This window comes from Passer domesticus, chromosome 18 (genome assembly GCF_036417665.1).
Source record: "Passer domesticus isolate bPasDom1 chromosome 18, bPasDom1.hap1, whole genome shotgun sequence".
NCBI classification, from domain to species: domain Eukaryota; kingdom Metazoa; phylum Chordata; class Aves; order Passeriformes; family Passeridae; genus Passer; species Passer domesticus.
The window spans coordinates 3701375-3715577 of NC_087491.1; the positions used below are offsets into that span (position 1 = coordinate 3701375).

Here is a 14203-nt window from a genome sequence, read left to right on the forward strand (position 1 = left end):
GGACAGTGTCCCCAGCCCTGCATCACCTTGTCACCTGTGTGGTCACTCCACGGCTGGCAGTGGCCAAGCTGCCCCTCCAGATCCTCATCCCCACATGCCATCCAGCCCCACCAGCCCCACGGGGTCCCAGGCAGCTCCATCCCAGCTCCCACTGTCACCAGGATCTGGTCACCTTCTGCCTTCAGCTCAGGAGGAGTTTAGAGCCCCCCTTTCCAGGGCAGGCTGTGCATCTTCCACCCTCCCTGGGTTTTCCTGCTGTGTTCTGGGGGTTTCTGTCCTCCCATTACCCCCAGCAGCCCACGGAGTGCTGCAGTGGCTCAAGCTCCTTCCCAGGTAGAGCAGAACAGGTTTTTTTGGGCTGTTCAGGTTCACTGTCAGCCCTTGAGGGGCGTGGCAGCTTCTTCCTTCTCTAACGTTGAATCTTCCAGAGCTTTGGGGGGCACTGTGTTTGGGGGTTTTTTAATGGTCCCCAGCAACTCTGTTTGGGGGAAGCTCTTCCTTCTCAAAAACCTGAATTAGCTAGAAGAGCATCTTCCTTCATGCCTGCTCCCAAACCACCTGCCAAGCTCCTCTTAATGGGATTTCTGCTTCGGGTCAGCCCTTCCCGACCCGAGGGCAGCTCCCAGCTGCTGCGTGTCAGCTCCAGCTGGGCCCCGGTGCCTTCCTGACACAGAAATCGCCACATTTGCAAGGATTTGTTATGCAAATCCTGCTGGCAGAGGCACACGCAGCTGCTCCCCAGCAGAGGCTGGGGAGACTGGCTCAGAGAATCCCCTCCCCTGAGTGGGAGTGGGGGGAATAGTGAGCATCACAGCCAGGGTGGGATCTGCACTGTGATGCACCAAAACCCCTCAGATTCGGGGGTTCCCCCCTTATTTTTGGTCCTGTGCAGCTGGGCTTGCAGGGTGCAGGTTCCAGCTGAGGGCTGTCAAAAACCAGGAACTTGAAATACCAGCAAGAAGTTTATTTGGGCTTCTCTGGCTTTACCAATTTTGGCTTGTTTTGGGGAAAAAGCCTTGGCCAGGTTGTGCAAGTGCAGGTGAGAGGTGGGACGTGCCAGGGCGTTCTTTCATCAGGGCTGAAGGAAAGGGGAGTGCAGGTGAGGAGGAGCCCCGTGATGAACTTTTGCCCTCTTGGGTGAGGAAAACCTCGCTGCTTCCTGCTCTGGAGGCATGAAGTGGTTTTCCCCGGGGAGTTTCTGTGCCCACGCCAGCAGCTGGTCCCACGGCCGCCCTGGCTGTCCCCTGTCCCCGAGCTGCCTGGGCAGAGCAGCCACGGGCCAAGGGCTGCGGCAGGGCCGGGGCAGCAGAGCAGCAGCGGCTGCAGACAGGACCTGCCCAGGGTCCAACCAGCTACTCTGGACTTGCTGCTTTTCCCAGACTCGTTATTTTTTACGGACTCACTCCTTCCCCGCAGAGTGACTCCCCGTTCCTGCTGCTGGCAGGGGAAGCAGCCAAGCCCCGCGGCAGCCCCGGCGAACCCTGCCGGCAGCGTCACCGCTGTGACCTTTAGGGTGAGGGCTCGGGGCTGCTGACTAAGGAGCCGCAGGGCCGGGGAGGGCTGTCTGCCCGGGCTGGGGCTGTGCGGCGCTGAGCTCACCGCGCTGCCCGTGCCCGCCCGCACGGTCACGGAGCACCGGGGAGGGCTCTGGCCGGGAGGGGACACGGAACCGGCCACCCCACGGCCGGCGAGAAGGAAGTGCCGCCCAGGGCCACTCCTCCTCACCATTTCCTCTCGGGGCTGGTCTCTGCACGGATGAGAGCGGCCGCAGAGGAGCTGCCGGCCCCTGCGAGGCCGGGGCAGCGCTCGGCGCGCGGAGGGAGCGCCGGTGGCCGGCGCCGAGGGGACACCGCGGGTAACTGCGCTGGCATCGGCCCCCGTGCTGCTCCCCACCCCGCAGGGTCACCAGGGCACCCCAGGGCTGCTTCCAGCTCCGTCCCTGCCACCGCCTGCTGCTCGTCCCCAGCCGCTGCTTCCCAGCAAAACCCGCCGCGGTTTGCCAGGGATGCTCTTGCTCCCGGTGCTTTGGGATGCTTCAGGCTCTTCCCCTCTGCTTGCTGTCCTTCCCTTCGGACTTGCTGTCCTTCCCTTCGGGGCCTGGCAGAGCCTGGGGCTGGGCTGGTGGGGTGTGTGTCGGGGGGTGCTGGCTGTCCCCGCTGTCCCCGTGTGCCGGGCAGGGTGGGCGCCCGCCCCGCCGAGCACCGACCCGCGCCGGCGGCTTCTTCCCGGACGGGGCCCCGGGCAGCTGCGCCTCGGGATGCCGGAGCCGTGCTGGCCTCTGCCGGCATTCCGCGTTTCTCCTCCCAGCCACTGACCCCTTATCTGCAGCCCCCTCAGCAAGGGGCTGCTTTGTGCCACCTTCCCCAGGGAGATGTTCCCTTTTGGATGGAGGGTTTGGCTCCAGCTGGGGGTGCGGGATGTCAATCTTTAGACTTTCCCGGCTGTTCCCGTTTTCCAGCAGCTTTGCTCATCCATAGAGGCTGAGTTGGGATGCAGCCTCCCCGGCCGGGGGTGCTTTAACCCAGACCGCGGTTCCCCGCTGGCCTCTCCTGCCGCCAGGGCTTTGCCGGGGCTGTCCCCATCCCGCTCCCCTCTCCCAGGCTGCCTCCAGCTGCCCACAGGCGCCTCTGTTGTGGAGATGTTGTTTTGGAGCAGCAGGGTGCACGAATGCAAACACTGCAAGAGCTACAGCGGGAAGGCTGGAGGCTTCCCAGGAGTGTTTCCAAGTGCAAGTTTTCCTGTGGTGTCCAGGCTCAGCACAGAACAGAGATCAGCAGTGTTTACATGAACGCTGGGATGCTGCAGTCTGAATTCCTGCCTTCTCTCTCCTGTTGTTTTCCCCAAATATTGAATTAAGGTGCCAAAAGTGCAGCATTGCAGGCTGGCACTGCCTCCTGCCCAGCCCTGACCCGACACTGAGTGTGCAAGAGCTGCTCTTAGAAACTTCCAGTCCTCTGTAAATACCAGCAGGTATTAGGGACTGAGTCATGGCATTAACAGGGTTATTACATTCATGACTGGACAGATTCCTTGCTCAGAATGGGGTTTTGCCCTTCCACCCTGCCTTGCTCGGCTCATCTGGAGGGTTGGGCATCCCACACTGGTGGGATGGATGTGCTGGTGGGCTTTTGGGAAGAGGATCTTGGAACACCTCCCACCATTCCCCACGGGTCTTGCAGGGGCACTGGGCTCTCTGCGTGGACGTGGCAGTGGCAGAGCAGGCTCTGGGCTCTGAGCAGCCACATCACTCCGTGTGTCAGCTGCAGCAGCACCTGACTGTGGCCTGGCAGTGTCCATGGGCAGTGCTTGGGGTGTCCTGTGTTTCCCTGCCAGGAGCAGCCTCCCGGGCCTTGAAGGGAGCCCGTGAAAAAGAGAGAAAAAAAGGTCCTGTTATGACAGCACAAGAGGTGATGGTTTTAAATAGAAGACAGTGGCTTTAGAGCAGAGATAAGGAAGTTTCTGAGAACTGAGGATGGTGGGGCCCTGGCACGGGTGCCCAGAGTGGCTGCCCCACTGCAGGCTGGGCTGGATGGGGCTTGGAGCAGCCTGGGCTGGGGGGAGGTGTCCCTGCCCATGGAGGAGATGCTCTTTGAAGGTTCCATCCAGCCATAACTATTCCATGATTCTGTGATCCTTCTGTTCTCTAAAACTTTTCCTGTAAATTTCCATAGCCTCTTCCCTGGCATTTAAACAACCCCCTCTTCACCTTCAAGGGCTTGGGGCTGAGAAAATACCACCCTGTGTTTGTGGAGATGTTTGTCAGTGCCTGGAGGGTTTTCTGATCCCGGGCTGAGCTCTGTGGTGTCCCTGATCCCTTGAGCCCATGCTGGTGTGAGCTGAGGGGCTGCTCCCCAGCGGCTTGGTGGGAGCTGTCTCTTTGGGGAGCTGCAGGCACTGTGTGAGCAGGGTGAGCAGGATGGAGAGGAGCAAGGCTGTGACTGCAGAGTGGTGTGGGGACAGCCCAGGGCTCCCGTGGCATCCTTTGGGTGGCATCCAGCCCTTCTTCCTGGAGCTGCCTCGGGGCCTCCTTGCCAGATCCCATCTGGCTGGTTTTGTCTTTGCACACCAAACCCTGCACAGGGTCAGGAACTAGGTCAGCAATTAGCACTCGGGGTTAATTGCTGCCAGCAGTGGCAGTCCAGCAGTGATGGCTGGGCTCTCTGGCTGCCCTCATACCTCCCAAAATCAGCTTGTGCACAGAGTGGGAGTGAAGCTCTGCATTTCAGAGCAGCCAGGGCGGGTGTGGGGTGAAGCAGGGGGGCAGAGGGAGCATTTCCAGGGCCCGTGGCTGCCCTGGGGCTCGGAGGGTGACGGAGCAGGGGAAGTAAAGCCTGTCCAGAGCGTGACTCCGTGCAGGTTGGTGGCTTCCTGCTGAGCTGCAGCGAGTTAATAACAAACTTCCCAACCTCCCTGCTCCCTCCAGAGCGTGGTGCCTTTGGCAAGACCCGGTGTTGATTTTTTAAGGATGGCTGATGAAAGCGGCGTTTCCTCACGCTGCCCGTGCTGGCTGCGTGCTCTGGGGCTGGCAGTGCCACAGCAGCAAACTGTCCCTGGTGTCAGCCCTGCTGCAGCCCAGAGGTGTCAGAAAAGTGCCCTCCCACCACGACACAGCTTCTGCCACCTCCAGCCTTGTGCCAGGCAGGGCCAGGGCAGCACACGGGGCTGCATCCAGCCTGCAGAGCTGCGTTCTGCCAGGGCTTCCCTGCTGGGTCTGTGCCTCTTGTCACATCCCTCTGGCCTCTCATCACATCCCTCTGGCCTCTCGTCACGTCCCTCTGGCCTCTCCTTCTTGTTGCCAGCTGAGGTTTGTCCATTCAGATGGTTATCCCAGGATGACCACGTCCCTCAGCTCTCCTGTGCAGCTCCAGGGTCTCATGTGGCAGCTCCTGTGTCCCTCCTCACGTCCAGGGGTGTGTGGGCACACAGGGCATGGAAGCACCATGGGGGTGGCAGGGTTGAGGTTCTGTGGGGCTGCCCCACTCCTCTCCCACACCCATGTGCTGTTGGCAGGCTCAGGCACAGCCACGCTGGCTCTCTGCAGCCCCTCTGAGCCTTCCAATGCAGGGCAGCTCTCATCTCACCTCCCTGCCAGGCACATCCATCAGCACGGCCAGGAAAATCCTCCCTGGGAGGTGCCACCACAGCCGGGATGGCAACCACAGCAAGTTACTCCCACAGCCAAGAGATGTCTGTGGGTGGACGAGTGACTCCCCACAGGGTGTGTACGTGCCTGTGTGCATGTGCTGGCACAGAGGTGGGGCTTTGTGTCTCCCTTGAGTTTAGCAGGTGTAGGGAAAGAGGACTGGGCAGCTGGTTCACAGCATGGCTCAGTCTGTCCTGCTGTCCTGCCTCCTTTTCACAGCAGAGCCTTTGGCTCTGGCCCCAGCCAGCTCTGACCTTCCCTTCTGCATCTGAAGGCTGGGTTGGGTTTGTGTTGTAACATCAGTTTGCATTAATTGACACTGAGGAATGACTGAGGGAGCTGGGGGTGCTCAGCCTGGAGAAAAGGAGACTCAGGGGTGCCCTCATCACTCTGCACAGCTCCTGAAAGGTGCCTGTGCTCAGCTGGGGCTGGGCTCTGTCTCCAGCAGCACTGACACAACCAGAGCACACAGCCTCAAGCTGGGCCAAGGGAAATTCAGGTTTTGGTATTAGGAAGAAGTTTTTTACTTGAAAGAGTGATAAAGTTCTGGAATGGCTGCCCGGGGAGGTGGTGCAGTCCCCATCCCTGGGTGTGTTTAACAAAGCCTGGATGTGGCACTGGGTGCCAGGGTTGAGTTGAGGGGTTGGAGCTGGGTTGGACTCAATGGTCTTGAAGGTCTCTTCCAGCCTAATCGTTCTGTGAATTCTGTGAATTTCATCTGTAGTTTTGCACATCTCTCCCATCTTCCTGAAAGTCAGCTTAGGTCTGAAAGTCTCTGCCACCTTGGCATTGCTGGTTGCTGCAGCTTTCTGCCCATTAGAAAGGGGGATATCTGTTCAGTCCACTGTTATTGGTCACTTCCTGACATTAAGAAGGTTGATTTTACATAATTCCTTTTCTTTTTAGAAAGAAGATGATGTGAATGGGCTGTAAGAACCAGAAGAGATGGAGGAAGAGCTGCCCTGCTCCGAGGTGGATGGAAAAAGTATCCTCAGCAATCTGGGGGTGGAGATGCTCTGCATGGAGAGCAGTCCCACAGGAGACACATCTGGAGCAGTGGAGGATGCAGGAGAGGTGCCCTGTGCTGAGAGCAGCACAAAAGAAGAGGCTCCTTGTGACCCAGGAATTGTCTTCACTGAGGACAGCGTGGCAGGAGAGACACAGGGCGGTTCCAGTGATGGGGAAGGGGACATTCCTGGCAGTGGCAGTGACAGGGAAGGGGACATTCCTGGCAGTGGCAGTGGCAGTGACAGGGAAGGGGACATTCCTGTCACCGGCAGCGATGGGGAAGGGGAAATGCCCTGTGATGCAAAAGAAGAGGCGTCTTGCTCAGAGAGTGACGCAGAGGAAGTACCAGATGCTGTGATCCCTGCTGCTTCCAAGAAAATCACTTCAATTTCCTCTCCCCTGCGGGCCTTCGTCCGCCTGCGCCGGCGCTACCGGGGGCTGAAGAAAAGCCGTCTGCATTTAGAGCTGCCTCGGGAAAAGTCTGCCGAGTTTGTCCACACCAGGCTGCTCCAGAGGCAGCTGTCCCTGAACAGAACTTCCCTGTACAACCCTTCCATGTCCTTCTTTAATCAGTCTGGCTTTGAGAGCTCCCAGTACTTCACCTTTGACACGTCTGTGGAACATTACTCTGTGAAAAAGTGCAGGCGGAAAAAGAGCCGCAGGAAATCCAGGATGGTTCTCTACCCAGACAAAACAAAAAAATACCTCCCAGCAGAGGAGAAGAGCAAGGCAAAGCGCTGCCTCCTCTTGCTCATTGCCATTATCTTCTTCCAGATTCTCAATGCAATAGAGAACCTGGATGATAACCTCCAAAAATACGACCTGGATGGTTTGGAGAAAACCATGCACCGGGAAGTATTTGGGCAGAAGGTTGCTGTGGAAGGTATTGTGGAATTACTGAAAGACTATCTGGCCACCCACATCCACAACAAGCCTCTGGTGATCTCTCTGAACGGCCCCCCAGGGGTTGGGAAGAGCCACGTTGGCTGGGTGCTGGCCAAACACTTTCGCTCTGTCATGGACAATGACTTTGTGCTCCAGTACTTTGTGATGCATCACTGCCCCAGCGGGGTGCCTCCCCTCACCTGTGAAATAGATCTGTCCAAGAAGATTTCTGACATGGTTACCAGAGCTGAAATAGAGGAAAAGACCCCACTGTTTATTCTGGATGAGGTTGAGCTCATGTCCCCTGTCCTGCTGGACACTCTCAGCCGATTCTTTGAACCCAATCAAACCAACGAGTTCCTCAATGCCATCTACATTTTAATAAGCAACCTGGGAGGTGCTGAAATCACAAAGTTCGTTATCCAGAATGCATCCACTGAGCTCCTGCACCAGCAACGGGGAGCTGAAGAGCTGCTGAGCATCATCCAGCCAGTCCTGGTCAGCGTGCACCCTCTGTGGAAGGCTGCAGACATCATCCCCTTCGTCCTTCTGGAGAAGTCCCACGTCATAAACTGCTTCCTGGAGCAGATGAGGAGGGAGGGGCTCTATCCCGACCAGAAGCACATTGAAAATTTGGCAAATCAGCTCAGTTACTACACTACAGGGGACAAGCAGTACTCCAGCATGGGCTGCAAGCAGGTTGTGGCCAAAGTCAACCTCCTGTAGGGATTTACTGCAGAGACCAAGCCCTGCTCTCAGGATTATCAACCTTCTGTGCTCATGAGGAGTGTGTTCAGCAGGCTGTGCTCAGTGTCCTTTCTCAGCCCTGCCCTGGCCAGGCAGAGGGGTGGCAGCCTGGACAACCTGGTTCCTGTTCTCCTCCAGAGACTTCACTTTTTCTGGTGTTCTGTGGAACAGGAAGGACAAGGAAGCTGGAGCCACCTCCCAATAAGTGCAGGATGCTTTGTTCCTCATTCTCGTTTGGGATTCTTGTCATTAAGGAGTTTTGAGGTGTCATCAAAAGCTGCAGGATATAAATAGGATGGAACAATCCCTGGGTCACTGCCCCTGCAGAATGTGTCACCTCATGTGTCTCACTGTCTCCAGGCTCACAGCTCTTTGCTTTCCCTGGTCCTGGCTGGTGTGTGCAGAGCAGGGCAGGGCTGGACACCTGGCACTGGGACAGTTTGTGCTCCTGCCCCCCAGATGTGCAGGCCTGCCTTCCCCAGCTCCTACGTGACCACATCCTCAGGAGAACACTTTTTGGACCTGTTCCTGAGCTGTTGCTCTTCTGAGCTCATCCCTGAGCTCACCTTTGGCACCTGCAGTGAGATTTCTGCCCTGTGGGTGTGTTTGGGCTCGCCTCAGACTGCTCAGCTGTGCCAGATGGTGCAGAAATAACTCTGGATTGTTTCAGGTCTGGCAGTGACACCTCATCCTCAGAGCTCTTGTGCTTTTTGCCTCTGGGGACATGTCACTGTGGGCAGTCATTGTCTAGAGAGCCCAAAGCAGCAATGGATGGATATTAAGCAGCACACACTGGAAAAGACAGTTTGGGCTAATGGAGTGGGAATCCTGGGCTTGTTCCCAGTCCTGAGAGGCCAAGGCTTTGCCATTGAGCCCCAGGTGAGATGTGGCCTGGGAGCAGCTTGGGAAGAGCACACAGCTATGTTTTGAGCAAAGCTGAGCAGGTATTTATGACATTGTTTTCTCAGGTTGTGGTTTTGTACAAGATTTCTACAGCTTGCTGTGAATTCCCAGACAAGAAACCCTGTGGATGTTTGCACTGGGGTTTTGATTCACCTTTTTCTAATTGTTGGTCTCCAAAGACTCTGTCACATACTCCAGCTTCCAGAGCTATTGTCAGGAATAAACCCAAACTAAAATGAATAAAAGAATTGAAAGTACATTTCCTTCATTTGATTGAAATTTGGATTTCCTCCAAAGTTTCCCTCCTGGAGCCGTATACCCCTGGTAAACCCAATCCAAACCCACACGGTGCAGGAGTGCCAGAAGCTGGGTGCTGCACAGCTCCTCCATCCCAGCCACCTCCTAAATTCACGTGTCCTCAAAAACCAACGTGTGGGAGCTGGTTTCCACAGCTTAGAGAGCTTAACTGAAGCAGTAAGCTCAGCTAAGACATTTGGGATGCTTTTATCCTGGCTGAGAAACAACTCGGGGACCAGGATTCCCCTCCTCCTCCAGCTGGGAGAGGGGCAGATGTTAGTTCTGGTTGTCTCAACAATGTTTTTGTTTATAAATGCCACCCACGAGGTGTTTGGTTGTGCCAGAGGTCCCTGGGTGCCTCCACACCAACCATCAGCCTGTGCAGCAGGGGAGGGTGACTTTGAGTGGAGCTGAGCATCTGCAGAGTTTGTTTCTACCCCTCTAGGGCTCTCCTGCCCTAAATCAGGGCTCCTAGCCACTCCCTGAGCCTGAGTTTTCCTGAGTGCCCTGTGCACCTTGCAGACCTGCTGGAGTTTTTGTGTCTCAAAGCTCCTCTCAGTGCTCAGAGGTGGGCTCAGCTTCCTGCTGCCTGAGCACCACCTCACCCCTGAGCCTCTGGAGCTCCTGTCAGACAGCACAGGCATCCCCAGGCTGTGGAGAGGACTTTTCCTGCCAGAAGATAGGCTGCAGGACTGGAATCCCAGCTCAAATGGCTCTTTAGGTTGTCCCCAAAGGCTTCCTCTGCTGGCAAAAGCTCTTCCTGAGTCAGTCCCATCTCTGTGGTGCTTGGAGCAGTGGTTTGGGCAGGCTGCTCCCTGCCTGCTGCAGACCCTGTGTTTGGTCCCTGCTCAGCAGCACTGGGGTGGCTGTGCCCTGTCACTGCTGGCTGGGGCTCCTGGGGCCACGTGCAGGTACTCTGCACCCTGCAGCTGCATCCCAGAGCCACAGGGGGTTTGGGCCAAATTCCCTTTTTGCATTTGCCCTGGGGAAAGTGCAGGGTGATTCCAAACAGCTCTGTAGGGAGGAGGATGCTTTACTGCCCAGGAGAGCAGGCAGTGAAGGGTGGGAGGGAATAGGAAATAATTCATGTCTTGAGAGCAGACTGTGACCCCCCTGGCCACTCTGGGCTGCAGCTTTCCCAGGGCTGGGTCAGGCCAGGGGGTCCCGTGGGCAGGAGCTCCAATTGCTCTGGTGTGTGAGTTGGGAGGGTTTTTTTATTTCATACAGTGATTATGAACTGCTCTCCCCAGGCAGGAACTGGGGCTGGGGTTCCCAGGACTCTCCTGCACCAGGGATGGGATGTGCCCTGTGCTTCCCCATGGACGTGCCCAGCTCCAGCCTCAGGAAGGTGGGTGGGTGCACGTTCTGCAGGAGCTCTGGGTAACCTCAGCTGCCTCAGGGAAGAGAGCTTTGGATTCAAATATTCCTAAAAAGGACCTAATCCCCAGCAGCCTCCCTCAATCAAAGCAGCCTGTCTGAAGCTGCCTCCAGAGGTGGGTGCTGGCTGGTGGGGCCAGCCTGGCTGCCAGGCTGAGTCCTCCTGGGATTGTCCTCACCATGGGAAGGTGTGATGGCCCAGGCCCAGAGCTCTGCTCCACAGCATCACCCCAGCCTGGTCCCTGAGCTCCCCGAGTGCTGCTGGGGCTGCTGTGTGCCCACCCAGCAGGACCTTGTCCTCTCTCCTGAGGCTTCTGGCTGTCCCTGAGGATCTCTGATGTTGGCCCAGGGCACCTGGGCCGTGTTTGCAGAGAGAGGCAGACAAAGGGGTGCAGAGGGATCCCATCTCCACCTGCACCAGTGACTTGTCCCTGTGCTAAGGGCAAGGAAAAGCTGCTGCCAGTCCCTGGAAGGGATTCATTGCTTTCTTTCCAACTCCTGTGGTTGTCACTAAACAGGTGAGGTGCCACCAGGAAAGCAGGTTTTGATCCCAGTGATGGCAGGGAAGATGAGGGCTGCAGCAGAGGAGAAAAGAGCAAGGACAGCCAGGTTAGGTCAGGGCTGCAGTTCCTGCCAGGGTGCAGAGGGAATGTCTGCAGTGGCTTCTGAGACCTTGCAGTGATGGGGTGAGTCCTGGAAATGTGGAGGGAGGACAAAGCACCCCCTCTCCTTGGGAAGGAGGAGGAGGAGGGACAGGCAAATGCAGGAGTGAATGCATTACCTGTGAGCATCCTGGAGAGATGGGAGAAATTACATCCAAGGTTTATCAAAAACAGTTGTAACCACAGCATCTAGTTTCTTCCTCTCACAGAATATTCAGAGTAGCTGTTAATAGTTACTGGGATGAACTGGAAAGAGTTTTCCAGAGCTGGGGAAACGAAATATTCCATAAATGGTGGGAGAACAGAGTCAGACAGAGACAGACATGGTCTGTCTGCCCATGGAATTTGGAGGGAAGGGGAGCTGAGAGGCACCCAAACACTGCAGGCTTGGGATGGAAATCATAAATTGGGGGAAAGGTCTGAGAGAAGGTGCTGCAGAGGAGGGTGTGAGTGAGCCAATGCACGTTCCAGGATGGGGAGGGTGAAGGGCTGGAAGGAAAACAAGCCTGGGGGCATCGCAGCACCCACACTCCACAGGAGGGATAACACCGGGGCCGAGAACGGCAAACACCCCGTTAAAATGTATAAATAGGTGTGTTGCATATGCAAGGGATGAAGTAATGCCGGGGCACGCCGCAGCAGTGTGGCACCATATTTGGGCACCTCTCGGGCAGGAGGAGATGCTGTGCCCCAGCACCCTGCCGGGGAGCGATGCAGCCCGGGAGAAGCTGCAGGTGAAGCACGATAAGAGCTCTCGAACATGCAAAGCAGCAGAAAGGAGACAGCGGTGCTTGGCTCTCCCAGCCCTCCTTGGGCAGCGTGGGGTGGCTCAGGGGAGGTTTATGTAAAACTTTGGGGAAACTGCTGCAGCTGTGGAAGAGCAGCACCACAGCGGGTTGAGGAGAGAGGCTGCAGAGCTGCTGCTGCTGACCCCGGCACAGACTCAGGGCTCTGCTCAGGGCTCTGGGAGCTCCACTTTGCCTGTGCTCTGTCACCCCTCCAGCTGGAGCCTGCCCCTGCCCAGCACTGAGCTGCTCGGGGTGGCAGCCTGCACCCGTTGAACACCATTCCTGTGTAAGAGATGTGCTTCAGCTCCTGAAACTTCTGCATTTCGGTGCAAAGTTTCGGGCAGCTGCATCTGAAAGCTGCCAGGGGGTGAGATCAGCGAGTCAGTGCTCAGATGGATTGGTTTCCAGGTGGGATGGGTTAGAGGGAAAGCAGCCAGCGCTGAAACCACAGCGTGCAGATTCGTGATGTCATAAACTAATCTGGAAACTGGCTGCTTCCCCTTGACACTTTCCCCTCATCTGTTCAGTTTAATGGTATATATTAGGTATTATTTTAGGGTCTGTATAGCTACCTCAGGGGACTTGGAGCCACCCCCAGGGAGTGCCTGCAGAAGGAGCAGCCCTCCCCAGCACACTGGGTGTTCTCCAGTTGCAGATGTGGAGCTGCTGTGGTCTCTCCCTGGGCAGTCAGGGATGTGCCATCAGCTCCTGCTGCTCCTCCAGCTCTGGAGGTCACACCAGAACCCCTCACAGCTCCCTGCAGGACACAAACAGTCCAGGCCCTTCTGTGGATGCTAATTTGAGTTTTGTGCTTCCTGTGATGGCTTATCAGTTGATCCCTCAGGCTGGAATTCAGCTGCTCTAATTTTGGTAACTTGAGGAAGCCTGAGTAAGTCTGCCTGGGATTTCCCCATCCCTGCCTCCTGCAAAAAGCCTGTCCAGGAACCCAGGCCTGGGAAAAAACCACCTGGAAAACCTCCCCTGACGTGAGTGGACATTTTTGTGGCCAGCAGTGATATGTGAAAGAATGTAAAGCATTAATTGCAGCCAAACCTTCTGTTTTTACCTGTACCTTTGCCCCTCTCCTGCTTCTCACTGTCCAAATGCTCTCACTCAAACCAGACCCATGTGGTATCTTTCCTGTTCTAAGAAAAAACAAAAAAGTTTAAAAAAAAATCAGAATCCTGCAAAAAGACATTCCCAAAATTCATGGTTTCCTTTTAAACTCACTGAGCCACCAACACAATTTTTGTGCAGCAGAAATTCCAGGCTGAAATCAGGGAATGCTGTGCTGCATTCCCACCCAGCCATGCCCAGCTGCCAGGTTCTGCAAAGCTGAGGCTGCAGGAGTTTGTGCCCTCTCAGCTGGCACCACCTGGTGTTTTTATCCTGTGCTTTTCCGACACATCAGCTGCCCAGTTCTTCCTGAGATGATTCCATGTGGGATCCAGGGGCTTGCTCTGCCTTCTCTGAGGGCCTGCATCTCCCTGGCTGCTGTGGGGGCCTTGGGAAGTCACCTCTGAGCTTTTCCTTCCAGGACAAGCTGGGCCTTGGCTTCAAGGGTGTTGCTGCTCTGTCCAAGTGAAGTGCCTTGGGTGTGCTCCAGCTGTTCTGGATGATGGAATGAGCATTTCTGCCCCTCCCTGCAGACCCTGCAGCACAGACAGCACAATCAGCTCTGCGTTCCTGGGAGGCTCGAGGTCAGAACACCATGCTGAGTGTTGCAGAACTCTTTGGCCTGACGTGACCTGGTGTCCTCAGCTCCATCTGTGCGTGGCCTCCATCACTTCCAGCTGCAAAAGCCACTCCTTGGTGCTTCCTTCTGCCAAACATCCAGCACTCCCAGCTCTGAGTGCTGCTCCCGTTGCAGCCACAGTTCAGTTTTTGTCTTTGGTGGTCAGTGAAATGCTCTGAAGTCTCTGGGTGAGAAAGGGTGGATGAAATCCAATTCTTTGGATCCAGCTAACAGGTGTTTTTGTTTCTCCTTGCTCCTGGGTGAGCAGATCTGCTGCTTGCAGGGCTGATTCATCTCCTCACCTGAGCAGGATGCAGTGACCTGCTTGGACAAGCTCACCTGGGAGTTATAAATACATCCCTGTGTTACACTGGCATGGCAAGAGTGGGTAACAGGGCTTGGAAATAGGAACAGGATTTGTCCCTACAGGTCACCCCCTCTTCCTGGGGCTCCCTCTGAGGCTGGGTTCACACTTGCCTCCCTCCAGCTGGGAGTTGGGCAATGCTGGGAGGTGGATTATTGGGGAGAGGGGTGGAACTTCACTGGAAACCTCTACGTGATGAACAGGAGGTGATGCCACTAGTGCCAGAGCTGGAGGCAGCCCCTGGATGCCTGGAGCTCCTGTGCTTCAGGAGCTGCCTGTTGATTGCACCAGGGT

At 56.3% G+C, this 14203-nt stretch overlaps 1 protein-coding gene across 4 annotated transcripts; it reads left to right on the top strand.

The window, feature by feature from the left end:
* Positions 1 to 874: 874 nt before the first annotated feature.
* On the top strand, positions 875 to 8943 carry TOR4A (torsin family 4 member A). 4 transcript variants are annotated; one of them, XM_064393669.1, is made up of 2 exons: positions 875 to 1099; positions 6050 to 8943. In XM_064393669.1, exon 2 carries the CDS (start codon positions 6089 to 6091, stop codon positions 7760 to 7762), a length of 1674 nt encoding a protein of 557 aa, XP_064249739.1. In that variant the 5' UTR covers positions 875 to 1099; positions 6050 to 6088; the 3' UTR covers positions 7763 to 8943. The 4 variants fall into 4 exon arrangements, with proteins under 4 accessions (XP_064249739.1, XP_064249738.1, XP_064249740.1 ...); XM_064393668.1 differs by having other exon boundaries at positions 875 to 1039; XM_064393670.1 differs by lacking the exon at positions 875 to 1099 and adding an exon at positions 1497 to 1513.
* The last annotated feature ends 5260 nt before the right edge of the window (positions 8944 to 14203 follow it).

What these genes read in the sequence shown, in the direction of transcription:
- TOR4A (XM_064393669.1), top strand. Translation starts at nt 6,089, where the DNA reads ATGGAGGAAGAGCTGCCCTGCTCCGAGGTGGATGGAAAAAGTATCCTC.